We start from the raw sequence: 27,027 nt of genomic DNA on the forward strand, positions 1-27,027 counted from the left end.
AAACAGTGAAGCCTTATACAAACAGTATTATTTCATGTAAAAATGGTGGGAAGTGCATACTTACCCTTCTCCTCCCATTCTTGTTATCTTTAGGCGAAAATCCACAGAATTCAAACTAGGAGGCTTCCATTTCAAAATATCATCACATCGACCAGGTTTATATTTCTAAAGTGAATTAAATGACAGTGATTAATAACAAGCTAAAAAATAAACATATCAACTACTTTTTATAGTATGCTTTGTATTTTCTTAAACTGCAATACAGCTGATATACAATGTTATATTAATTGCAGGTGTACAACATAGAAGTCTGACAATTCTACACATTACACACTACTCACCACAGTAAGTGTACTCATCATCCATTGCCACACAAAGTTATTACAATATTATTGCCTATGTTCCCTATGCTGTACATTTCATCCTCATTACTTATTTATTTTATAATTGGAAGTTTGTGACTCTTAATCCCTTTCAATTACTTCTTATTAAGCAAAACCACTACTTCTTTTCTAAATATAAGTTTTATCTTAACTGATGAGCGAAGCTAGTTACTGACCTTCTTAGTAACAACCTTTCTCCTTTTCCTGCCAAAGTATGCAGACCCTTATTTGTGAAAGTCCATAAAAAGAATGAAACCTGTTATTCTCTCCAATCCTTCTAAAAATGGATAGGAAGTTTGATAGTTTTAAAAAAAAAAAAAAAACTGTTTTTCTCTTGTTCAGCTTTACTGTGGCATAATTTACAATGAATAAAGTTAACCAGTGAATTTTAACGCATGGATTCAATCAACTTAAAAATTTCATAATTTGTGCTGCCTTTTGTGCCCTCTTTAAGGAATCTGTGCAAAAGACAATTTTCTTAGAAAATTTTATCATTTTAGCTGTTATTTGGGAGTATAAGACCCATCTGAGGTTAATTTATTTATATAGTATGAAGTAAGGGACTAGGTTCATTGGCATATGGATGTCAAATCAATACAGGGCCATTTGTTGAAAAGATTATCTTTCTTCCCTGAGTTGCCTTGGCACCCTTGTCAAAAATTAACCACTTACAGCTACAGATATATGTCTATTCTCACTAATCTGTTACACTGAATAATATGACTTTCCTCCCACTAACAGCACACTGTCTCAACTACTGTGACTTTATAATAATTTTGAAATCTAGTTGTGTAAGTCCTTAAACTTTGATCTTTTTCCAAACTCTCTTAGCTAATGTTTTACTTATATTTCCACATAAATTTGGGGCACCTGGGTGGCTCAGTTAAGTGTCCGACTTCGGCTCAGGTCATGATGTTGCAGTTCGTGGGTTTGAGCCCTGCATCAGGCTCTGTGCTGACAGCTCAGAGCCTGGAGCCTGCTTCGGATTCTGTGTCTCCCTCTTTCTCTGCCCTTCCCCCACTCACACCCTGTCTCTCGCTCAAAAACAAATAAACATTAAAAAATTTTTTCCACATAAATTTTAAAATCAGCTTGTCAATTCCTATGAAAAATAAGTCTATTGGGATTTTAACTAATATTGCACTGAATCAAAAGGTCAATATGGGGAGATAGGACATTTGAACAACACTGAAACTTCCAATTCATGAACATTGCAAATCTGTTTATTTAGGTCTTCCAAAATTTTTTTCAGCAATGTTTTCTGATTTTCAGTATATAAATAATAACACAATTTTTGTTAAATTCATTCCTAATAATTTAATATTTTGGTGGGATTATCAATACAAAAAATCAGATGTGTTTCTATAACAAACAATCAGAAAAGGAAAGCAATTCCATTTACAGTAACATCTAAAAGAACAAAATACATAGGAATAAATTTAACCAAGGAAGTGAATGATCGTATACTGAAAACCAAACCATTACTGAAAAAGTTAAAGAACTAAAAAATGGGAAAACATTCCGTATTCATAGAGAGTGTGATATTGTGATCTACAATAAGAAATAAACATTTGGTCTTTGTCCCATTTCTAGTGCAAAACTCCTAAAACCCTTGGAATTCCCTAAACAAGGCGAGCAATAGAGGTCTTTTGTCCTGTCAATTGAAGTAGATTTTGGAAAGCACTTAACATTGAAAGCTGGTTGCCAGAGCAGCCAACCAAGTGATGAGGGGGTAGGAATTTTCAGTGCCACTCCCCCAACTTCTGAGGAGGAAAGAAGGGCTAGAGGTAAGATTCAACCACCAATGGCCACTGATTTAATCAGTTGGTCCTATCTAATGAGGCTTCCTTAAGAAAACTAAAAAAAGATGGGGCGCCTGGGTGGCGCAGTCGGTTAAGCGTCCGACTTCAGCCAGGTCACGATCTCGCGGTCCGTGAGTTCGAGCCCCGCGTCAGGCTCTGGGCTGATGGCTCGGAGCCTGGAGCCTGTTTCCGATTCTGTGTCTCCCTCTCTCTCTGCCCCTCCCCCGTTCATGCTCTGTCTCTCTCTGTCCCAAAAATAAATTAAAAACGTTGAAAAAAAAAATTAAAAAAAAAAAAAAAAAAACTAAAAAAAGACGGTTTGGAGAGCTTCCAGACTGGTGACCATGTGAAGACTCAGTAAGAGTGGCAAGCCTGGAAATGGCATGAAAACCCTGTGCCCCTTCCCCAGTCCTTGTCTATGCACTGATTCCATCCAGCAAATTAATCAAACCTGAGGGGGGTCATGGGAACCTCTGATTTATAGCCAGCTGGTCAGAAGTACAGGTGATAACCTGGGCTTGCAACTGGCATCTGAAGGTGGGTTGAGGAGGCAGCAGTGTTGTAGGACACAGCCCTCAATCTGTGGAATTTGACACTACCTCCAGGTGTCAAATTTGAGCTGAACTGTTGTACACCCAGCTGGTGTCCTAGAATTGCTTATCGATGTGGGGAACCCCCACATACACACTGGAATTGGCCTCAGAATACCAATGTAGGAAGGCTTACTATTGTTAAGATGTCAATACTACCAAAGCAATCTACAGATTTAATGCAATCCCTTTCAAAATCCCAACAGCCTTTTGTGCCTCAAATTCGTAAGGAATTACAAGAGACCCAGAAAAGCCAAAATAATCTTGAAAAGAGAACAAACAAAGTTGGAGGATTCACACATCCCAGCTTCAAAGCTTGGTACAAGGTTACTTGTAAACAGAGATACTGGCATAAAAGTAGACATACAGACCCAACAGAAAAGAATTGAGAGTACAGAAATAAACCTATACATCAATAGCCAACTGATTTTTTTAAGAAGAATGCAAAGTCTGTTCAATGGGGAGAGAATATTCTCTTCAACAAATGATGCTGGGATAGCTAGATTTCCACATGTAATATAATGAAATTGGACTGCTTTGTCCCACCATATAAAAACTAAGTAAAACTGGACCAAGGACCTAAATATAACAACTAAAACCATACAACTCTTAAACAAAAGCATAGGGATAAATTTTCATAATCTTGGATTCTTAGGTATAATACCAAAAGCACAAGCAATAAAAGAAAAAATAGGTAAACTGGACTTCAAATTACAAAACTTCTGTGCATCCTAAGACATTATCAAGAAAGTAAAAAGACAACTTACAAAATGGGGAAAATATGCAAATCATATACCTAATAAAGATTTAATATCTAAAATATATAAAGAATTCCTACAACTTAATAACCAAAGACAACCCAATTTAATACTGGCAAAGAATTTGAATAGACATTTCTACCCAGAACATATAAAATGTCCAATAAGCCCATAAGGAGATGCTTACTATCATTACCCATGGAAAGAAATGCAAAGCAAAACCACAATGAGATACCTACTAGGGTGACTATCACCAGGGGAAATAACTAGTGTTAGAGAGGATAAAGAGAAATTAGAACCCACATACATTACTATAAGGAAGATAAAATGATGCAGCCACTAAAGATAACAGTTTGGTAGTTCCCCAAAAAGCTAAACACACATTTACCCTATGATTCAACAACCCCACTATTAGGTACACAGCCAAAAAACAAACAAACAAAAACAAACAAAAAACTGAAAATACAGCCCCAAAAAACTGAAAACAGGGACTCAAACAGATACTTATATGTGAATGTTCAGTGTAGCATTATTCACAGTAGTCAAAAGATGAAAACCTATGTTCCGTCACTATAAGAATGGATAAACAAAATACGGTATGTATACTCGATGGAATATTATTCAGCCATAAAAAGGAATGGAATTCTAATGCATGCTACAAAAAGAATGAACCTCGAAAACACCATTACAAGTGAAATAAGCCAGACACAAAAGTATAAAAGTTGTATAACTCCACTTATAGGAAATATCCAGAATAGGCAAATTCATGGCAACAGAAAGTAGATTAGAGGTACCAAGAGCTGGGGTGGGGAAAGGTGAGCTCTCACTTAATGGTTACAGAATTTCTGTTTGGGGTGATGTAAAAGTTTTGGAAATAGTAGAAATAGTTGTAGAACACTGTCCATGCAGTTAACGAGATTACAGGAAAAATAAGTGTTTTAAATGTATTCTGGCAACACAGTAAGAAAATATTTTAGTTAAGTGAATTAAGAACTGATTATAAAGGAATGATCATTGTAAGCCTTGACAAATGGGTAATATTCATTTATGCAGACTTATAGCATGAAGTAAATACAAGTAAAACACAGGAGTAGAAAAATATTAGGATCTACTGAAGGAGAGGCAAGTATGTCTACAGGGAGTGGAGCCATATTATGAGAAAGATATTCATTGGGATGGAAAAATTGCTAAGTGCTCTCATTACAAATATTTTTCTTAAATATAAAAGTCAAACTGCATTCTAACACAGTTTTAAAAATTTGAGAAAAACTGCAAAAACCCTAGTCACAGGATTAGTTATTTCAAACAGAAGTCCAGGGGCACCTGGGTGGCTAAGTTGGTTAAGCATTCGACTTCAGCTCAGGTCATGATCTCATGGTTCATGGGTTCGAGCTCTACATCAGGCTCTGTGCTGACAGCTCAGAGACTGGAGTCTGCTTCATATTCTGTGTCTCCCTCTCTCTCTGCCCTCCCCCACTCATGCTCTGTCTCTCTCTCTCTCTCTCTCTCTCAAAAATGAATAAACGTTAAAAAAAAAAAAAAAAACTTCAAACCGAAGTCCATACAACATCAAATTTAGTAAAACTTACGTTGTACTAACAAAGACAAACCACTGGAGCTGATATTAAAGATATTTTATCTGTAGCAAATTTAAAAATATATGCTATTTCCCCCAAGTCTTATGTTTAAACATGAATGAATATAAAATCAAATATATAATATTTCAGTGGAAGTTTCATCCATTTATTTGCCCTGAGAGATTCACTTAGGTAACATACATCTTTCAGAATGATCACAAATAAATCTCTTTAGACTTATTGAATATAATTTTTTAAAAATGCCAAAACTGCAGAATTTTCCAGTTGTCAACCCATTAATGAGAAGACTCTGATAAAATTTAGTCTTTTTTTCTAATAAAGCATACCTGACAGATATGTCATCGACCTTTTAGTGAGAGTGGTTGACTGTGGTAGTGAGGGGTAAAAAAAGAGCAAGGGAAGAAAGGAAAGTCAGCATCCATCTCAACCCCATTCACGACCTCAGCCAAGAGAATGTCAGACAAACCATCATTTACTTCTGTTCTCTATTTATGAGCATGAGTATGAGACTACTTAGAAACCAATACCAATCTAAGTTATTAAATGCAGGAAAGGTTAATTGTGTACAGTTTTAAAATATTTCACAACAGGTAGCTAATGACCAATTCTAAAAAGAATCTGAATATATAATGTTATTTGTATAATAAATATTAAATATCCTTCACATTCTTCTCTCCGGAAATCAAGAGCCAAACTTGAATCTAATGAGAAAACAGCATGTACTAATTCTGTTTTTACACAGCAATAATTCATAAACTTAAGTCATTCCTCATCTCCTTGCACACCAAACCATTTATATTCATTTGAAATACTAGACTTGATATTATTGGGAATTCAAAGCACCTTTATGAAAATTAATGAAATTCATATTAATAAATTTTAGAAAAATATGGTAGTTCTCAATTACTGAATGTAAATTCTACAATGACATAGATTCCATGAATAAAATGTATTTAAATACTTATTAGAATGTAAATTCTACTCCAGCCAAAATAGTATCTAATTCTGTGCCTACAAAACACCTAGTACAATGCTCAACAAATACTTAATAAAAATTTGCATTTTATTGTGCTAAACTTTTAAATTCATTACAAAATATTAGTCTCAGTATATTTAGGTTTACTTTTTAAATAGAATAATTTAGATTATGAAATGACTTAGATTAGCAATATTTGTGAAAGATTAGGTGCATCAATCACTACCAAAAAATCCTTTTTTCATGATCCCCAAAATGATAAGGGCAAAGATATTATATAATACAGGGACTTAGTCTTTTAAAATTAAATATTTATGGGTTACCCAACTTAAAATACAGAATCTTGCTGAACTATAAACATGGATACAAAAACTTTTTTTCAAGCTACAATTTTCAGTGTTTAATTAGGGAGTAATGCATTTTAATTTCATTAAATTCACCAGCATGTATCTAGATTTAAATAATTATTGAACTTATATTTAACCAATACATATTTAGTTCTATAGAAATAAATCTGGTTTTAGCAGGTAAGCTGTGAAGTACAAACTTGGGGGTAGATTATGTCTGAATGCAATCACCTATATAACCCAAGATATCCATCATCCTCTTAAAGAAAAAATGTAATGGATACAAATTCAGAAACAGAGTAAAAGATGTTTGGGAAAGTATTTATCAAATGAGAACAGAACCTGGCGTAGAGGTAGAGGATGGCCATATGCCAAACAGAAGTCTCTAAAACAGGGATAAAATGAAATGGAGGCATAAGTGATATATTAGTTGGATAAAGCTGCAGTTCTCAGCTAGGGGTGATTCTCCCCCACTTTCCGCACCTCCATATTTGGCAATGCCTGCATTTTTGGTTGTCACACTAAGGAGGGGTAGGGAGTGCTGCTGCCATCTAGTGGGCAGAGACCAGAGATGTTTCTAAACCTAAAACCTGCAGGGCAGCTGCCCACAACAAAGAACTATCCAGCCCAAAATGTCAGTGGTACCAAAGTTGAGAAACTCTAATGTAAAGGAAGCTGACAGTAATAACAGCAAAGAGGAGAAGACATTTATTTCCTTTTTGCCTCTACTAACTACTAACTTCATGATTTTAAGAAAGTTCAAAGTGGGACTTTATCTATCTTGCTTGTAAAAATGCAGGAATAGTATTGTTTGCCTAAAAAATGGTATCTAGACTAGAGATACCTAATACTATGTAGCCCTATGCTACTCTATGATTCCCACTAGTAAAATGTGAGCAGTTATGTTATCATATTCCATCAAGGCCCTACACTGAAACCTGAGGCATAATGCCTTGTTCACAAGGATCACACCCTGAAGCTAAGAAAGATCCCTGGCCTTACTATATTAATTTTATTTTTATTGTTTTTCTAGCATTTAGTTTTAAGGAAAACAGAAGAAGTCCTATCTGGTATGGCTACTGGATACAGGAGTAAAACAACTCCAGACTTAGTGACTTGGTTATTTGTCCATGTTTCATGGAGAAGCAAATAGCAAATATCCATTATACAAAATCAAGACATATAAATACCCTATATGGGAGAAAAGTCATTCAGTCAACACAGAGTACTTAGAGTATGTGCCCAGTTATCATACTAGTTGGAGAAGATAGACTAACAAGACAGTGAGCTCAACCACAATGAGGCTTCTGAACTTGTCATTTTAGTGTAAAATTATTAGAGAATTGAAACAATTTCTTGGTTTATTCAGATTGGAAAAATTACCCAAAAATATTTTCAGATTACTATTTCTGCTCTCTTATTCACAAGTCTAATTAATTTCTTCTTGCTATTGTTGTAAACCTGTGGCTAATGAAACAATTTTTGAAAAAAAAATACAGTTATACAAAGACTTCTGAAACTTCAGCTTTAGCTTCTGTATCTGGGCAGTTCCAGAGAACTACAGTGATTTTAAAATTTAGTCAATAAGGAAACTGGGATAAAGGTGGGTTAAATTAAAATAGCCAATTAATATCAAGACCAGTTAATTGACCTGAATAAGAATACTAGAGAAATGAGCAGACCTGAAAACATGCAGTAAACTCCCTCTTTTTACAGATAAACAAAATGACAACCAGACTGGTTACAACTTGTCCAAAACACTCCCAAATCGAAGTAATGCAAAAATCTTCATACCATTAACAAAATAAAATGTATCATTTGTCCAAAAGCAAATGATGAAAGGTTGAAAAGGGTAGATTAAATGATCTCATGAGTTGAGATTATAAAACTGTTCCAAAGGAAACCAATTTTAAGTCAGTGGTTTTCTAATTACTCTAGTTTTGTGCAGGGGGATGAGTAGGAGGAGAAAGCAACTGGCAAGTGGCCTGGATAGTGGGGAAAAGACAGCTCAGAGAACCTAATAAACTTCTTCAGCATCTAACCATTTAGCTCATACTACCCGTGAAAACCTACTAAGCCAAGTATCTAGACTATCCTTAGCATGGGCCTAAATCTCCCAGGGCACCCTGATCCTCTCTCTGGGCCCACTAAAGTATCTCCACTCCTCCATCAGTCTGCACTCTCTCACCTCATACACCGTAATGTAATGTGCCGCTATGTCGTTTCTCCATAGAATGCAGGTGCTTTATCCATCTTTATTATTTCTAAAACTCAGCAATGAATATGACATATAGTAAGCACCCAGTTTATTAGATGAAGGAATGAGCTAATACATTCCACAACTCCAGGTTAATACCCACTTAATACCTAAGATTATTGTCATATGGTAAAAAATTCCATTAGCTTTTAGACCTAGCAGACTCACAAAGTTTCTCCTTTTCTCTGGTAGACACAAGTCTAAATAAAAGCAGTCTACTGATAGATGATCAAATTCTAGACACAAGTAATACCTGCAGCCTAGTGACTTTTATACATCAACTAAGTTAACCACTTTTTTGCTAATTTATACTACATAATATCACTAAAATGCTTTTCTATGCTTCTAGCATTGGTATGAAGAATTGCTATGACACACAGTGCTCTCAGATGGAGGGCAGATAATTTAGTTAAAAAAGGCAACCGGAGTAATTTTGCCCTCCTGTCAAAACTAGTTTAAGAGAACAACTCAATTTCTTTATAAAACAGTGATTTAATAAATCTGGCTTTAAAACTACTCCAAGAGTCCCAATTATCTCAGGAAGCAAAGAAGCTCTCAAAAACTTCATAACAAAAATAATTTTATAATTTTATGTTACATTACTGAACATGGAAACACACACACATACTCCTTAAAAGAGAGATGACAGAAAGCAAAGAATAGCAAAGAAAACACATACACAGATAGAGGTATCACACAACAGGGCATGGTAGACAGGGAATGGAAAAAAAAAATCAATATATATTACTACATAGGCTTATTCTGCTTCATTAAAAACCATCAGAGAAACATTAACATTAAACATTTATCAGAGGTTTTAAAAAACTGTCTATTAAAGTCATCTGGGGTAAATTTCAACATCAGAATCAATTTTGAATATACATTCTTCAAGTATCTATTCTCTGCCCTTTTTTACAGTTACTCACAGCATATAATCCACTCCTTTAAAGCTCCAAGTACACCCACAATAAAAGTTACCTCTAAATCTTCATCTGTAGTCCAAGCCAAGTGTTCGCTTGAGGTGTGGGGGTGGGGGGCAGGGTGCTGTCCTGTGCATCATAGAAGGTTTAGCAACATCCCTGGCCTCTGCTCACTGATACCAGCACCAACAACCACCCCCTTTCAGTTGTGCTAATGAAAAATGTCTCCAGACACTGTCATATGTCATCTAGTGAGTGAAATGGCCCCAGTTGAGAACCACTGGTCTAGAGTATGCATTCACTCTTTTTCTTTTCTAGCAAATATCTATTGATCAACTAGAAGGTCTGTGTCAACCTCTGCTAGAGGCCAGAGAGATGAAGGTAATGTGGGTTTTCAGACAAATAAGCAATTAAAACAGATTGTGAGTTTTATGAAATGTGCAGTTCAGAGCTGTAACGGCAGGAAATAGAAGATATAACATATAATCAAAACGATTGAGAAGCTTCCCAGAGGAAGTGAAATTTAAACAGAAGAGTTATAGGAGGGTGCCTGGGAGGCTCGATTGGTTAAGCGACCAACTTCAGCTCAGGTCATGATCTCACAGCTCGTGGGTTCGAGCCCCGCGTCAGGCTCTGTGCTGACAGCTCAGAGCCTGGAGCCTGCCTTGGATTCTGTGTCTCGGTCTCCCTCTCTGCCCCACCCCCACTCGTGCTCTGGCTCACTCACTCGCTCGTGCGCTCTCTCTCTCTCTCTCTCTAAAATAAGAGAGGCGCCTGGTGTCTCGGTTGGGTGTCCAACTTCGGCTCAGGTCATGATCTCGCTGTTTGTGGGCTCAAGCCCCGCATCGGGCTCTGTGCTCACAGCTCAGAGCCTAAAGCCTGCTTTGGATTCTGTGTCTCCCTCTCTCTGCCCCTCCCCTGCTCATGCTCTGTCTCTCTCTGTCTCTCAAAAATAAATACACGTTAAAAAAAATATTTTTTAATAAATAAACATTTAAAAAACTTTTTTTAAGCAGAGAGTTATAGGGAAAAAGAAGGAGTGTAAGCACAAACAAGAGAAAGTACAGTGAGACATTCAGAATGTATGCAAAACACAGCACCTAATATTCACCCTCTGAGAACCTACTACGGTATAGGTACTAAAAATATCAATGTGAAGGAGATCAATGTGGCCTTTGCTTTCATGGTACTTATAGTCCAGTTAGGAAAATATGAATTCTTAAAATAACTAAAAATCACAGTATGGTGTGAAATGCTTTGGAATCAACAAAAGTTCTGTGGTAGCTGGGGAGAATCGCACTCACCTAGCTGGAACTGGCTTTCCCAAACAAGCAAAACACCTAATGTGACATTCAAAGGATGAATGGGAGTAATACAGGAAAGAAAAAAACAGTTTGAGGCAGAAGAAACAGCTTGTATAAATATGTGCTCATTATAGAATACTTCAGTTTGCAGCTTTTACAAAATGAACCGGTCTACCAGCAGAAAGAGCCACTAAAGTTATCACCGAAGTTCAACAAAAGGAAAATAAATTTTTTTTTCATTCTAAATGGACAGAATGCATCCTTTCAAATACTTCCTTCTAAAATTCTCAATTGTCACAAGCATAAGAGATGGGAGATGTCAAAAATAAGCCCTATCTTGTTGCTGACCCCAGTATGTCCCCAGATGCTAAAATTAGAGCATTAACAAAATATACATTTAAAGATACAGAGGAACAAATTCTGAAAAGCAAAGTGCAAAATAACATGCTACCTTATGTTATTATGTATTAACATATGTGTAATTGAAATTGAAAAGTTAAATTAAAAACTAACAATAATAGATAACAAGAAGGGAGGACATGTGAGAGGGAGGCTTTCTTCTATGTATTATTATTTTTTTTTTACTACATGTTAAAATTTCTGTATTGTCTGGTTAAAAATTAAAAATATACCACTGTAAAACACAATTTTTAAAAAATATCTGCCATTAACATTTCAACATTGAACCTAAGTTATCCATAAAAAAGAACTAACCTTAATTCATTGTGTTTAGTATGTATCATTTATATGAACACTGACTGATTTTGTACATTATATATTTACCTATTGGAATTCACTGATTCGTTCATTTTTGTTAAGTCCTTATTTATATTTATTTCCCCTTGCTCTGCTACCAATATATCATCATTAGCAGTGTCTTTTAGTTGTACAATAACGTTATTTATCTATATTCAACTGAGACTGATTACGAATTATTCACCTTTAGCTGTTTATTTTGTCAACAAAATTCAATGGAAGTGAAATATCTTATTTATTAAGAAAACTAGAAGAAAACAAAGCAAGCTAAGAATATTTTGCTGGGTTCTAAAAGTTGAAAAAGGAAAAAAATTAAAAATAAACAAGGTGTATTTTCTTTCTTGGCACTTCACTATCACAGTTCTTTGGAAATTATTATATTTTTCAGTAAAAAATAACACATTTTGAGAAAAGATAGAATGACACTTTTCCAGTCTGCCAGGAAACAGAGCCCTTCTTCAAATGAAGACCTATCAAAATATGCAAGCAAATGTCATGGCAACAGAAGCTCTCACCATGGTAACATCATCTCTGCTTCAGAGGAAAACCACTCTAATTCGTCATGTACTCCAAGACAAGGCATTAGACTAATTCCAATTTTCATTTTACAATCTATCCATAACATTCAATATACCTGGCAGTAGTAAAGGTTTAATAAAAACACTAATATTTCACAAGAAAGCAATATTAAAATCAAAGCTGACTCAATTTACATGCAAACTGATTAATGCCAGATACAAAATCAAGCTGACCCACCTTACAGAAAATCAAGATAGTGATGAAAACAAAAAAAAATTGTATCACGACCGCTTAAGAGTAAATACTCTTGACTCAATATGGGAACAATCATATGTTTAATATTCACAGTATAGCTGGTAGATAAAGAAAAGCCTTTTTTAAAAATAAAACAAAGAATTTTTATTATTTTTATTATTACTACTATTTTGCAATTCATTATATATTTGTTTTTATTTCCGTGATGGATTATTAATGGCACAAAAATTCTTACTTAGAAACATGAGTCTCCAGATGACAAAAGTAAAATCAAATATGAATTTTAAAAGGTTAGAAATTAATCAGTTACTACCATGAATAAAATTTTACTATGCTACGTAAATCATTAAAATCTTGTAAGAGCCAGTTAACAAGTATTATCAACTTTGTAAATTAAATTAAAAGATCTTATAGCCGTCAAGTAAAATAATTTACTACCTATAGCATGTTAAAATGCCAAGTCATTTTAAAATATTTATTTTTAGATGACAAACCACAAAAAGTTAGCAATTCAAATTGTCAATAAAACCATAAAACTGAAAACCTTGTATATGAGTCTAATAAAACCTAACTGGTTTATGGTGTAGACTAATAATCAGATGATCACTTCAGTTTGATCAAAGTTTGAACCTCAACCCTTTAAAAATACATAGGTTTATATTAAAATAAACAGCTAATTTTTTCTTTGAAGAAAATACCCATTTTCTCTCAAAATATTTAAATATTGTATCAAACAGCTTACATATGAAATTTTTAAAAACCATGTTCGTGAATAAAGTAATATAAGTAAGTCACCTTTACGTAAAAATCAGTTATTTTTACATCAACAGCAAAGCACATGGGGAAACGAATAAGCAGCATGTGATAAAGAAGAGAGTAAACTGCCTTCAAATCTAATTTTGGTCATTAAATTGAGAGTAAGGGGAAATCACTAGAGAGAAAGAAGATCACTCTAGATGCAACAAGAAAAAAAGATTGAAGGGAGACAAAGTGAATGTTGCAGGACCAGCCAGGATGCCACAGCAGCTGACCAGGCAAGAGTCAACAAATGGTAAGTCAGATTAGAGCCGTGGTAGTGGTTATGGAGAGAAAAGGGAATAATTTATGAGATATTTAGGTGATAAAGCAGGAAGATTGGCAAGACTTGGACGTGGATTAGAGGGATGAAAGAGGGGAAGATGTCAAAGATGACATCTAGATTTCTCATTTAAGAAGCTGCATTTAAGTAAGTGGGGGTAGCAAATGCTGGGAAAGGAAAGGTGTTTACAGTTTGCATATTTGCTTGTTTCTGAAAAATTCAAAAGGCAGTATCAAGGTAGGCAATTAGATAAATATACATGGAGTGTAAACAGAAATTAAAGTCTGGCTTATAGGAAATAACTAAAGCCATGAGTGCAGATGAGATTTCTAGGGAGAGAGTAGAGAATGAGAAAAAAATGAAGGTCCAGGACACTGAGCCTTGAGAAAGTCCAAACTTCAATGATTAGTAGAAAACGAAGAACTTGAATGAGATGGAGGAGAAATAGTATGACTAGAAGAAATTAGGAACATGTGGTGTCATAGAAGCCATGAGAGTACTTCCAAAAACAGTGCTAAAAAATAAAATGAGCTGAAAAATAATTTTGATTTTGCAATGAAGAGAGATTATCAAAAAAGCAAATGATTCAAATGATATTTACTAAGGCAAAGCCCTTTTAAAAATACAATCTTATCCAAAACTACAATATACAAAAGAACTAAGTCGGAGCTGCTGTGATGTAAACACAATGGTTACCTAGTAACCTGTCCCTCCATGTGATCCCGAGGTAGTTAACAGAAAACAACAATTTTGGAAATTAGTGTTTTGAAACCATTGGGCTAATCTTGGAAGTATCTCTTCATCTCAGATTTTCTATAATTCTATAAACGCAATTTAATCTACTTTGTTTAAATTGAGGCTTTCACAATAATTAATGGCTGCTCTGTGTTTTAGTAAATATCAGATACTGGTGTATTCCTTTATAATCACAAAAAAATACTCTAAGCTCTATTTTCCTGAATACACCATTAATTAACTTTGCTTTCCTTTTTCTTATAAAAATAATAAACTATGTGAAACACAGAACATTAAATGAAATGGTAAGGAAACTTTCCTCTAAGCTGGTGCTGGGAACTTTGCCCTCAACAGAATCACCACTTTTATGGTATCTTTATCACTATTTTTCAGTATTTTCTCAAGATTCAAATATTTTCTCTTTTTTTTTCTTTTTAGCAGGAGTAACATTTTCTACCTTTTATTCAACTTGAATTCACTCACTGTAATTAATATAATAGAGCAGAATTAACTTTTTGCTAAGTTTTAAGTAACTAGCACCAAATAAATATAGGCCAAAGAGTTTTTTCACAAGTAAAAGCACCAGAATCCTCTCATCTTTCACCATTCATTTGCTTCTGGAATATTTCTGTAGTATCAGAGAAGGGATCAGAGGTTAAAAATCAAGCTCTGTCTACCCCAACCAGGACCGCCTCTCCACTTTACACAGACTCACTCGGATTGCTAGAATGGTCACTCAATCAGTTCTTAAGTTATTTGAATTGTTGGGTCAAGGGAGCCAAGAGATGCAACACCACACTGTGAGAAGTTTTGAAGATTTTCTGATAAATGTGGTGGACTGAACAGGTGCATTTATATCCACTTTGATTTGAAACCTCACTAAAGTAGGAGTTACAGAAAAGAGTTATCAACAGAAAAGGAAATACAGGAGAGAAGACAACAGCAGAAAACAACATGTCAATACATTTTTGAAAGACAGAAAGGAGCTGGAGAAGTTAGTAAGGCACAGAGCCCAGAAAACTGAATACTCAGTGCTTGCAGAGGAGGACACCAATGAAAGCAATTCATGCTACATGCCACAGTTCCCCAGAATGGATTAAATAACGTAGGAAACAGATAACCAAGAAGGCTGCCAAGGGGGACAGAACTGAAAATAAGGAGAATTGTTGAAAATCTTTATAAGGAACATTAAAGTCTTTAGTTCCCTCCTCCACCCTGGGCAAAAGGCAGGAGATAGATACCCTTATTCTGTGGAAAAACTGAAGGACAGAAGCTCAGTCCAGAAGACTCAAGCATAACTGAAGAGGCAAACTGAAAGTTCAGCAAAGCTTACCTACTGAACCTTGGGCCCTCGCCCCCTTTATCTTCTCTTTTCCAAGAATGCTAACAGCCAAGCAAAGCAACCAAGAAAGACCCTGAAGTCTTGGTCTTTAAAGAGGCCAAAGAATTCCAGAAAAAAAGAACTATAGATTCTAAAACTTGGATAACTCCCAATAGGTTGTCAGCCAGAGCCCGCCTTGGATCCTCTGTCCCCTTCTCAGTCTGCCCCTCCCCCACTCGTGCTCACTCACACCTGTGTGCGCGCGCGCTCTCGCGCTCTCTCTCTCTCTCTGAAACAAACATTAAAAATTTTTTAATAAAAGGTGAAAGATTTACACATATGATTTCACTCGTGGAATTTAAGAAACAAAGCAGATGAACACAGGAGAAGGGAAGGAAAAACAAAATAAAAACAGAGACGGAGGCAAACCATAAGACTCTTAAATACAGAGAACAAACTGAGGGTTGCTGGAGGGGTGGTGGGTGTGGGGATGGGCTAAATGGGTGATGGGCATTAAGGAGGGTACTTGTTGGGATGAGCACTATGTTATTTTAAGTGATGAATCACTAAATTCTACTCCTGAAACCAATACTACACTATATGTAGTAGTAATTCAACTAACTTGAATTTAAATTTAAAAAATTTTTTATTTAGATTTAAATTTACATATATTTTAACATGATAAAAAATACCATATTATATATATTACTATGACTATATACCACATTAATTTGCCATAAGTGCCCATCACTTACCCTGCCTGCACTTAATTATTAAAGCTGAGTTCATGAAAGTTTTTAGATTTCCCCAGAAGAGAAATGTAAAAATGTTGGCAAATTTTACATTAAAAATTAGTACTTAGTCTGATTAAGGTTCATAAATTCTCATTCAGAACTTGCTTTAAATAGCCCAATGAAGGTAATTTACAAATCATACAAGGGCAGAATAAAAATTTATATTACGTATTAGCGTCCACAGCTATTAGATGGAAATACTGTATCAAGCTAGATAACTGTGGAAGGTTGAAAAATGGCCCCAAAGATAATTGGGAAAGTTTATCCAAGTTTTTTTAATGTTTATGCATTTATTTTTGAGAGAGAGAGAGAAAGCAGGGGAGGGACAGAGAGAGAGGGGAAACGAAGAGTCCAAAGTAGGCTCCAAGCTCCGAGTCGTCAGCACAGAGCCCAATGCAGGGCTCGAACCCACAAACCGCGAGATCATGACCTGGGCCCAAGTCAGACACTTACCTGACTGAGCCTCCCAACCACCCTGATCCAAATGGTATCTATACCAGAAATAGAAAATGGTATTGCTTACCCCTAATAAGTAGTCCTAAAATTAGCTATGATGAATATGAATCAGGGATACTAAGTTATCCCTGACAATATATTGCCTTTAAATAGTGGAAAACCAGACCCACACTTATTTGATTGAAAAGGGAAAGATTAGCAAGCCTTAGATATTAAAAACTAGAAATAAATAGACTTTATAAACAGAGAGTAAATAAAAACTGGACTGGGACTGAATTTCTCATTGTGTGATGCAATGTCATTTAATACTCCATCTCTGGACGATTTAAAATCACATCTACCACCACTGGAAACTACAACTGTGTGTAATCAATTCTGCTCTTACCTCTTTACACAGAAAACTTAGAGCTGCTGAAAAGGAAAATTAAGGTCTTTCCTTTGGATATGCAATAGCAATCACAAAAGGCCATTTTACTTGGTAAAGACAAGGAACTTGATGACAATACATAAGCACAGTGGTTTCAATACCGAAGAATTAGGCAAAAGAAAAAATGTAAGTATTCTTTCTTTGAAAGCAATGAAAAGAAATCATAAGAGTCATGAATTATTAGAAAAATAGATCTTAAACTCTGCTTCCTTTAGCAGAATATCATGAATACAGTGCTTGATAAGGTCATTCAAGTTCACCTACTTAATAGAAACTTATGCCTTCATTTTTTGAAAGATGTAGAAAAGTCAAAAGTCTCTGTGTAGAAACCAAGTACATTCTTACCCGTGGCTTTGGTAAATCAAAAGTTTAAAAATGGAATATGTAGGACCCCACCTGTGGTGGTGGCCCAAACTACAAACACAGTATGTAAGAATAGAAAAATCAGATTGAAATTGCAAAGTAAAATCATAAAAAAATAATAAATGCTACAAAGTTGGATACAATGAAATTTTGGATATGAGCAAGAAAATAGCTCTCCTGGATACATTTATGCTAAATTGGAGCCTATTCTGGATGGCAGAGTTAATACATTTTATACTCAGAATATCCTTTTGAAGATTTAACACAAATACAATAGAAATGAAAAAAAAAACAGAATTGGCAGACATGTCAGTAAGTACCACATCCTTCTTATAGCCACATGACAATCTATCAATTAACAGTAAAGTCTCACTAAAGGGCACACTATACACATTGTGAAAGGTATGCATTTGTGGTAAAAATTAAGACATAATTGACAAAGTATTGTACTTTTGAGAAATAAAACTAGATTGAAAATGATCATGAGAAAATACAATTACAAATGAAACACAGACTAAAATCATTAAACTTTCATGGAAAATGAAAAGGATTAACCAAAGACTAGTACAGTATACTGCTATATTATCACGTAAACTTTTATCAAAATAAGTAGTTGTGAAATATTTTTTATAACAAAATATTGTTATAAGTCTTTTGTAGATATATACTAACCTAAGGATCTGTTAGGCTAAATTAATAAGAAACTGATAACGTCCACTGATGAACAAAATGTGATCCTTGCAAAGCCATTCCATCTACTACGTATAATTTAGCATGCAAAAGTGAGAATTCTATTGAAATGATGACAGGAAAAAAAAACAATAGAAATAAAGTCATATAATGGTGACAATGATAAACTTCACAAAAACTCTATCTATTGCAACAGTCTAAATTTCCATTTAAGAGATGTATTGTTTTTAGGAAAATAAAATAAGAGTTTATTCTCTCTCTTATTAAGAATTCTTTACCCAAAACATTTTCCCAGATGTTGGCAGGAAGAAGGAATTCTTAAGTGTTGATTTATATTGACATACATTGATCATCATATGATCATTTCAGAATTTCAGAGCTAAGTTATTAATTATAGCCTGTACATTTTACAGATGAAGAACTGGAGAACCAAAGAGATATTAAGTGGCTTATCTTAATCAGAGACCAATTCTAACCCACTGCGAAGTCTCTGAGAAGAATATTCAAGTAGCAAATCTAACATTATTGTTTCATGAAGAATAAATAGGTGTTTGCATTTGGGGGTCTGCAAGGAAACAAGTGAGACTTTAAGTTACTGAAAACTTTCATAAAAGAAAAAAAAGACACAGCATAAAATAGATTATACATATGCATGTATAACAAGAAAAATAAAATAGGTATAAATTTTTAAATAGTCTGCCTATATTTCTTTTTGGTCTGATTGCTGAGACTAGGACTTCCAGTCTCTGCCCTGTTCCTGACCACAGAGGAAAAGCTCTCAGGTTTTCCCCACTGAGGATGTTATTTGCTGTGAGCTTTTCATATGGCCTTTATTATTTTGAGGAATGTTCTCTCTGTCCCAACTTTGTTGAGGGCCTATATCGTGAATGATGTTGTATTTTGTCAAATGCTTTTTCTGAATCTGTTTAGAGGATCACATGGTTCTTATCCTTTCTTTTATTGACGTGGCATATCACATTGATTTACAACTGCACCAAAACCCATAAGATAGGAATAAACCCAGCCAAAGAGGTAGAAGATCTGTACTCTGAAAACTATACAACACTTATAAAAGAAACTGAAGAAGACATACACAAAAAATGGAAAAACATTTCTATGCTCAAGGGTTGGAAGAACAAATACTGTTAAAATGCCTATACCCAAAGCAATCTACACATTTTTTAAAATGTTGTTTTTAAGAGAGAGAGAGAGCACACAAGTGGGGCAGGGGCAGAAAGGTGGGGGAGGGCAGAGGATCCAAAGCAGGCTCAGTGCTGAAAGCAGCAAGCCTGATGCGGGGCTCGAACCCATGTCCTGCGAGATCACAGCCTGAGCCAAAGTCAGATGCTCAACCAGCTGAGTCACCCAGGTGCCCCAGCAAGCTACACGTTTAATTCAATCCCTATCAAAATAGCACCAACACTATTTACAGAGGTAGAACAAACGATCCAAAAATTTGTATGGAACTACAAAAGACCCCAAATAACCAAAGCATTCTTGAAAAAGAAAAGTAAAGCTAGAGGTATCACAACTCCAGACTGCAAGTCATATTACTAAACTATAGGGATTAAGACAGTATGGTACTGCCATAAAAACAGACACATAGATCAGTGGAACAAACTAGAAAACCCAGAAATGGACACACAACTATATGGTCAACTAATCTTCGACAAAGCAGGAAAGGAATATCTAATGGAAAAAAGACAGTCTCTTCAGGGGCACCTGGGTGGCTCAGTCCGTTAAGCGTCTAACTCTGATTTTGGCTCAGGTCATGATCTCACACTTTGTGAGATTAAGCCCCAGTCAGGTTCCACTCTGACAGCACGGAGCCTGCTTGGGATTCTCTCTCTCTCCCTCTCTCTCTCTCTCTCTCTTTCTCAAAATAAATAAATAAAACTTAACAAAAAGTTCTTTTAAAGAATTTAAGGAAAGAAGTAGTGATAATCATAACAAATGAAAATACAAGGCAATTCCTAACTCTAGGCAAAAAAAGTTTCCTATGAAAATAAAATATTATACAACTTGACTCAGATGTGAACAATATTTATGTTACAACAGAAATACAAATACTGAATATTCATTTGACCCAAAATGTGATATAATTATAATGGGATGACAGAAGGAGAAGGGGTGATGTTGGAGGAGTGAAAGAGCTCAATCCTGTTCTTCAACAGCAGAGAGTAGGCAGATCATGTATAAAACAGAAAACCAAGGAAGAGCAGCATAAACAGATTTTGTAGAAGTAGGGAGGGAAAAGAAAAAAAACACAGCTAAAACAACAGAAAATAATCCCCTCCAAGGAGTGGTACTTTGAGTGTGGGGAAAGTAGAAGAGACAGCGCTATTTTTCAGTACAAGCCAAGATATTTTACTTTTAAAACCATGGCATGTATTATTATGTGTTACTTGAAACTTATAATATTTTTCCACAATATTACCTCCTATATTTTGAATGTACAAAAAAAAAAAAAAAAGGAAAAAACTGTAAGTAATAAGGAGGCATAAATCCTCAAAAAACTATTACACCCAGATCTAAATTACATATATCATGATTGAGCAGCATTTATGTCAGAATGTAAGGACAGGTCAACATGAGAAAATCACTGTAACTTACTACATTAATGTTATTAAAAGGAAAACAACATGGCAATCTCAATCAAGAGATACCGAGAAAGCATTTGTTAACTCCCAAAATCTATTTATGATTGGGGGAAAAAAAAAAAAACTTTGTATGAACAGGAACAAAAATTTCTTGGCATGATAAAAGTTATCTAACTGAAATCTACCAAAAACATACTTAAGAGAGAAAATTTAGCCACATTCCCTTTGAAGTTGAGAATAAGGTATGAATGTCTCCCCCTCCTCCACCCAATAAAGTGTATGTTTCAGCCAGTACTAGAGGTCTTGGCCAATTGGTAAAATTAGACAATTATTAGAACTAAGACTATTCAGCAAGATTCTTGAATCAACAAAATCAATCAATCAATGTGGCAGTACATCAGAAGTACCAACAAAGACACCATTTATTGTGAAAATGGAAAATAAATATATAGAAATTAGACAACAGTTAAAAACTCAAACTCAATTAGAGAACAGAAAAAGACCCGAAAACAGCTAAACCTTATTCATTGAGATGATTTAACACTGTAAAAACATCAATTTTCTCCAAACTAAATTCAAAGCAATTCCAACTGAACTCCTAATTCCAACTGAACAAAAATTTCTAGGTAACCAGAGAAACTATTTCTGAAATTTATATGTTAAACCAAATGTCCTCACATATTTAAGAAAATCCTGGCAAAGAGAGACTTGCCTTACCAGATATCAATTACAAAGTCATTGTAATGACAAGTGTGGTTACTAGGATGGAAACAGACTAATACATTGGCTGACTTTCCTAGACATCCCAGAGACTGACTTCCGTGTCAGATCATTTCTCTTACATTTATCAAAATCTCACATACACGTGAGTATGAACCAATTAGTTTAACACAGTAAAATTTATTGTAATTACTATTATCTTTAGACTTTATTTCAATCTAGGGAGTTTAAGCCTGGAAAATACTAGAACTCAAAGATCTAGTAACTTCCATCTTCCTAAGATAGCATTTTCTACAATTTCTATCCCCAGCCTCTAACTCTCCTTCATCACCTCTTCCCTCAACCACAGAAGAGTTTCCCTCCACCTGTTTGGCAAAGGGGACTGGAAGGAAGACAGAAGACAATCACATATCTACATTATATTTAGGCCTACATATTAAAGTTCTAGTATTTATGTAACTTATATATAATATAGTGTTTAATACACAGTTTTCAAAAATATTAGTTTCTTTCCCTTTTCCACAGGCATCCAGGTTGAGGTCTCTCAATACAACTTCTCAGCTACACCCGTGCCCTAATTTCTAAGGATAGTGTTACTGACGGACCAATGGAGCTTATGAGACAAACTGCAGCACGTGATGAGGTATAGCACATGAAATACAACTCTACCAAACATGAACGTGAGTTAGAGTCACATGGAGAGCTTATTAAAGCACAAATTGCTAGGCTCCATCCCAGGGTTTCTGATCAGTAGGTCCAAGGTGAGCTGCTTTTATAACAACTTTCTGGGTCAGGCTAATATTCCTTGTCCACGGGCTACATTTTGAGAAAGAGTGCCCTAGAGAGAGCACAAGTTGTCACAGGAGGGTAATTTTGCTCTCTGGGGGAAAGTAGGCAGTGATTGCATATATTTTTGGTTGTCACAAACTGAAGAGATGGATTAGGGGAAGAAGTAATCCTGGCACTAGTAAATACAGACCAAGGATCCTGCTAAACACCCTACAACACACAGGACAGTCCTCCACAGAAAAGAATTATCTGGCAAAAAAAGGTCACTGGTGCTAAAGTTGAGAAACCATACTATAGAGTAAAATGTAGCTTATTCCAAAATATGACGTGATCATTCAAAGTTCTTCAGTGAGTTTCAGAAATTTGACATATAATATTCAAAGAATTGTATTTTAAGTATTAAAAATTATTTGAATTTTACTCATCCATCCATGACAAATTTAGAAATATTAATATTTAAAGGTAGATTGGGCTACAGAAAGAAATAAGCGTTTATGTAATATTACTGGTAGATTTCTAGTACAGAAATAATTAACATTCATTTTGCAAGAACTAACTTCCTTGAAAACTAAGGATCAATAATATTTACTTCTTAAGCTGAGTGAAGAGCTAACAATTGTTCATTTGACCATTACATATATTTGGTAGAAATATTTTATAATAACTTGTTTTAAGGAAAAGCAGTTATCAATCCTAAGTAAATATACCTCAGGAAAATGTACTTTATCTATACAAGCAGGTATAGACACATATTTACATACATAATACATACTACAAGTGCTCCACGCACATACACACGCACAAACACACACACATTGCTATACACACACAAATGAACTTACTCCAATAGGCTGAAAGATAAGTCCATCCATTTCATGGCTGACTTCTTTGGCAAAATTTCCTTCAAGTAGCTATAAAATAAATACACATATTTTTAAAAATAATCACTTAAAGAGTATTTTAATTTTTTATAAGCTTTATAAAAACAATATATAAGCTTTAAGAACTGAAATACAAGGAAAGGGCTCAGTCAATTAAACATCTGACTCTTGATTTTGGCTCAGGTCATGATCTCACAGTCATGAGATTGAGTCCCACATTGGATTCCATGCTGAGTGTGGAGCCTGCTTGGGATTCTCTCTCTCCTCTCTCTCTTACCCTCCCTAGCTCATTCCCTCCCCCAACCTCTCTAAATAAACAAACAAACAAACAAACTTAAAAAAAAAAAAAAAGGAACTGAAATACAAAAAGGGGGAGATAGGTGATCCAGAGAGATCTAAGTTAGTTAACATTTGCAAGATATTCTTAATGTACGAAGATTTTTTCATGTCAGGCTAAATATCTTAAATAGTCAAAATAACAGAGAAAATATTTTTAAAAATATATATTTGAGCCAGCACAAAAGGAAGGAAGACAGAAGCCAAAAGCAAAGTGAAATCAAAAATTGAGAAGTAATAAATACAGGGAATAAAGTATAAAACATACACAAAAGAAGGAAACAGCAGAGAAGCTTGTGAGGGGATAGATAGAGGCTGGGTGGGGCAGGAGACACATCCCCTGAGAAATCTGTAACCATTAGTGAGCTCAGACATGGGATTGCAGTCCAAAAATACAGTATTTGTGTCTTCCTCACATGCATAAGCAGAGGATTTTTAATTTTTTTCTTTTTTGTCCTTTTTGTTGTCTTTTTTAATATATTTTTTCAAGCAGAGAAATGCATTACAAGGGATACACAGTATAAAATACAAATGACAGTTTTTTCAGTGTCCTTATCTACTAAAGAGTAGGTATAGGCCCAAAGCTATCCAATAATTTCTGAGCGTGTAGTTTTAAATGCTTCTGTTTATCTTTTAAATGCTTTTTATTATTATTTATTATTAAATGCTTCTGTTTTCTGTTTAAATGCTTCTTTTTACTTTTTAAATGCTTTTTATTACATTGAAGAAAAGAAGATGTGACTGATGGAAGCCCAAAACATTGATTTCTGTATTTCAGAGAACAGATGCACTTTCACAGAGCCATAGTCTGACGAACTTAGAGTGCAGTCAGGATAGGTCTGGAATTCAAATACACTGTATCCAAAATTTTAGATATGCTGTGGGTGATACATCTCTTTAACCACAATCATATCCTCTGGAAACCACTACCTCTACAGGGAAATTTGTATTCCAAAAGCAACAACCAAAATTTCAAGCTTATTTCACATGCAACAAAATCTGAGTCTCTTCCCCAAGTGTGGCTTCATCTTCTCTGCCATTTCATTCTTCAGAATCTGTAACTTCTCTAAACTGAGGGCAGTTCAGCCAAGAAAAATAAGAGTAATCCTAGTATCTAACTAGTTTAAGACCAATTTGGCTTCCAACATCTAAATTCATTTAAAACTATAATGCTCCTTAGTCAAATTCATAGGGACAGAAATTAGGGAGCTGGGGGGGAGGATAAGGAGTTAGCGTTTAACAGGTACAAAGTTCCATGCAGAAAGATGAAAAAAAAGATGAAAAAAAAAGATGAAGATGGATAATGGTGATGGCTGTACAACAATGTGAATGTCCTTAGTGCTGCTGAACCATTGTTTAATGACAGTTAAAAAGGTAAATTTTATGTATATCTTAAGACAATTTTTCTCTAAAAAAAACTGTAATGCTCTTGAAATTTTCTTTATTTCTTTTGTTTCTTCTCTTCCTCTTATCACAACACAGAATTCTTAAGTGGGGAGCTGGCAAATTGGGAATCTTAGAGCCATATTATCAAGGGTCTGGCCAAATGGGCAGAAATTTCAGGATAGTTCTGGCATTCATACATTTGTCTCCAATGCACTCATAGGTTTAAATGACCTAGCCAACTGAGGAAGAAATTTGCCAAAGTAAAAATTCCATGTGGATTAAAAATACCTATTTCTTATAAATTCCTTTTAAGAGAAAAAAAAATAAACTCTAAGCATCAAAGAGTCAAAATAGCTTACATTCTTGCTGGGAATTTGGAAAGCAATGTTAAAGCCTTTATTTCATGTATGTGATATATTTACCCTAGAGGAAAAATTTTTTGGAACTTGTACTAATATTGAGAAGTATATATATTAATACCTTCATGTTCTACTTCATCTTTTTTTAAAAATCCATGAGCTATGATGGATAAAATTTCAAGCAAGGGAGAAAAGTATAACCTTAATATTTCCTGCACCCAATTATGTAAGAAAAGGTAACCTCCTACATTCATAGACATTCATAGCCCAAATTCTGCCGAGGAATAACACAATGAAAACCAAATGCCACAATCACGTTTTTAAAAAAAAGAAAAAAAAATTCTTGGCTTTTTTTTTTAAATTTTAAGTTAAGGAGGGTCTCAAACTCATGACCATGATATCAAGAGTCCATGCTCTACCAACTAAGCCAGCCAGGTACCTCTAAAAAACATTTTTTTAAGTTTTATTTGAGAGAGAAAGAATGAGCAGGGGAGGGGCAGAGAGAGAGGAAGAGAGAAAGAATCCCAGGCAGGATCTGCACTGTCAGTGCAGAGCCTGACACGGGGCTTGAACTCACGAACCATGAGATCACGACCTGAACCAAAACCAAGAGTCAGACACTCAACCAACTGAGCCACTCAGGAATGTGGGGTCTTTGGAGCATCAAAGATACCTATATAGCAACACAAACCCACCTGAAATAGAGAACAGATTGATTCAACCACTAACCACCCCCCTTCAAATGAGACCTAGTAACAAACTGAAAAAAGAGATATACCCATTACTAAGCACAAATACATTTACCTCAGTCTCTACTGTTCAAACAGGAAAAAAAAAAAAAAAATATATATATATATATATATATGTATCTCAACCAATATATATATATATATATATATATATATATATATATCAACCAATGAATATATTGGTTGATATATATATATATCAACCAATAAAAAATATATCACACATACACAAAGCAAGAAAAAAAAATGATCTACATTCAGTAGACAAGACAGCCAACAGAATAAGACTCAGAGATGTCTCATGTTTTAGAATTATCAAAGACTTTAAAGTAACCTTAATAGCCGAAATGTCCATTGACAGATGAATGGATAAAGAAGATGTGTGTGTGTGTGTGTGTGTGTGTGTGTGTGTGTGTGTATGTATATATATGTATACATATATATATGTATGTATATGTATACACACACACACACAATGGAGTATTTATTACTCAGCAATCAAAAAGAATGAAATCTTGCCATTTACAACTACATGGATGAAATTAGTCAGAGAAAGACAAATATCATATGACTTCACTCATATGATGACTTTAAGATACAAAACAGATGAATTAAGGGAAGGGAAGTAAAAATAATATAAAAACAAGGAGGGGGACAAAACATAACAGACTCTTAAATATGGAGAACAAACAAAGGGTTGATGGAGGGGTTGTGGGAGGGGGGATGGGCTAAATGGGTAAGGGGCATTAAAAGCAATATACTTCTGAAATCATTGTTGCACTATATGCTAACTAACTTGGATGTAAATTTTAAAAATAAATACATAATTAAAAAATAAAATTAATAAACAAAATAACCTTAATATTTTTTTAATTTGT

General features: G+C 34.7%; 1 protein-coding gene across 2 annotated transcripts in view; it reads right to left on the reverse strand.

The window, feature by feature from the left end:
- Positions 1-27,027, reverse strand: part of RNGTT (RNA guanylyltransferase and 5'-phosphatase) — a 333,772-nt gene that overhangs the window by 134,032 nt on the left and 172,713 nt on the right. For both annotated transcript variants that reach the window (XM_042986788.1, XM_007076924.3), the window contains exons 12-13: positions 23,281-23,349; positions 65-165 (exon numbers count right to left, since the gene is read on the reverse strand). In XM_042986788.1, coding sequence (XP_042842722.1) covers positions 65-165; positions 23,281-23,349 — 170 coding nt within the window. The remainder of the gene's footprint in view (positions 1-64; positions 166-23,280; positions 23,350-27,027) is intronic.

Source organism: Panthera tigris, chromosome B2 (assembly GCF_018350195.1).
Source record: "Panthera tigris isolate Pti1 chromosome B2, P.tigris_Pti1_mat1.1, whole genome shotgun sequence".
NCBI lineage: Eukaryota > Metazoa > Chordata > Mammalia > Carnivora > Felidae > Panthera > Panthera tigris.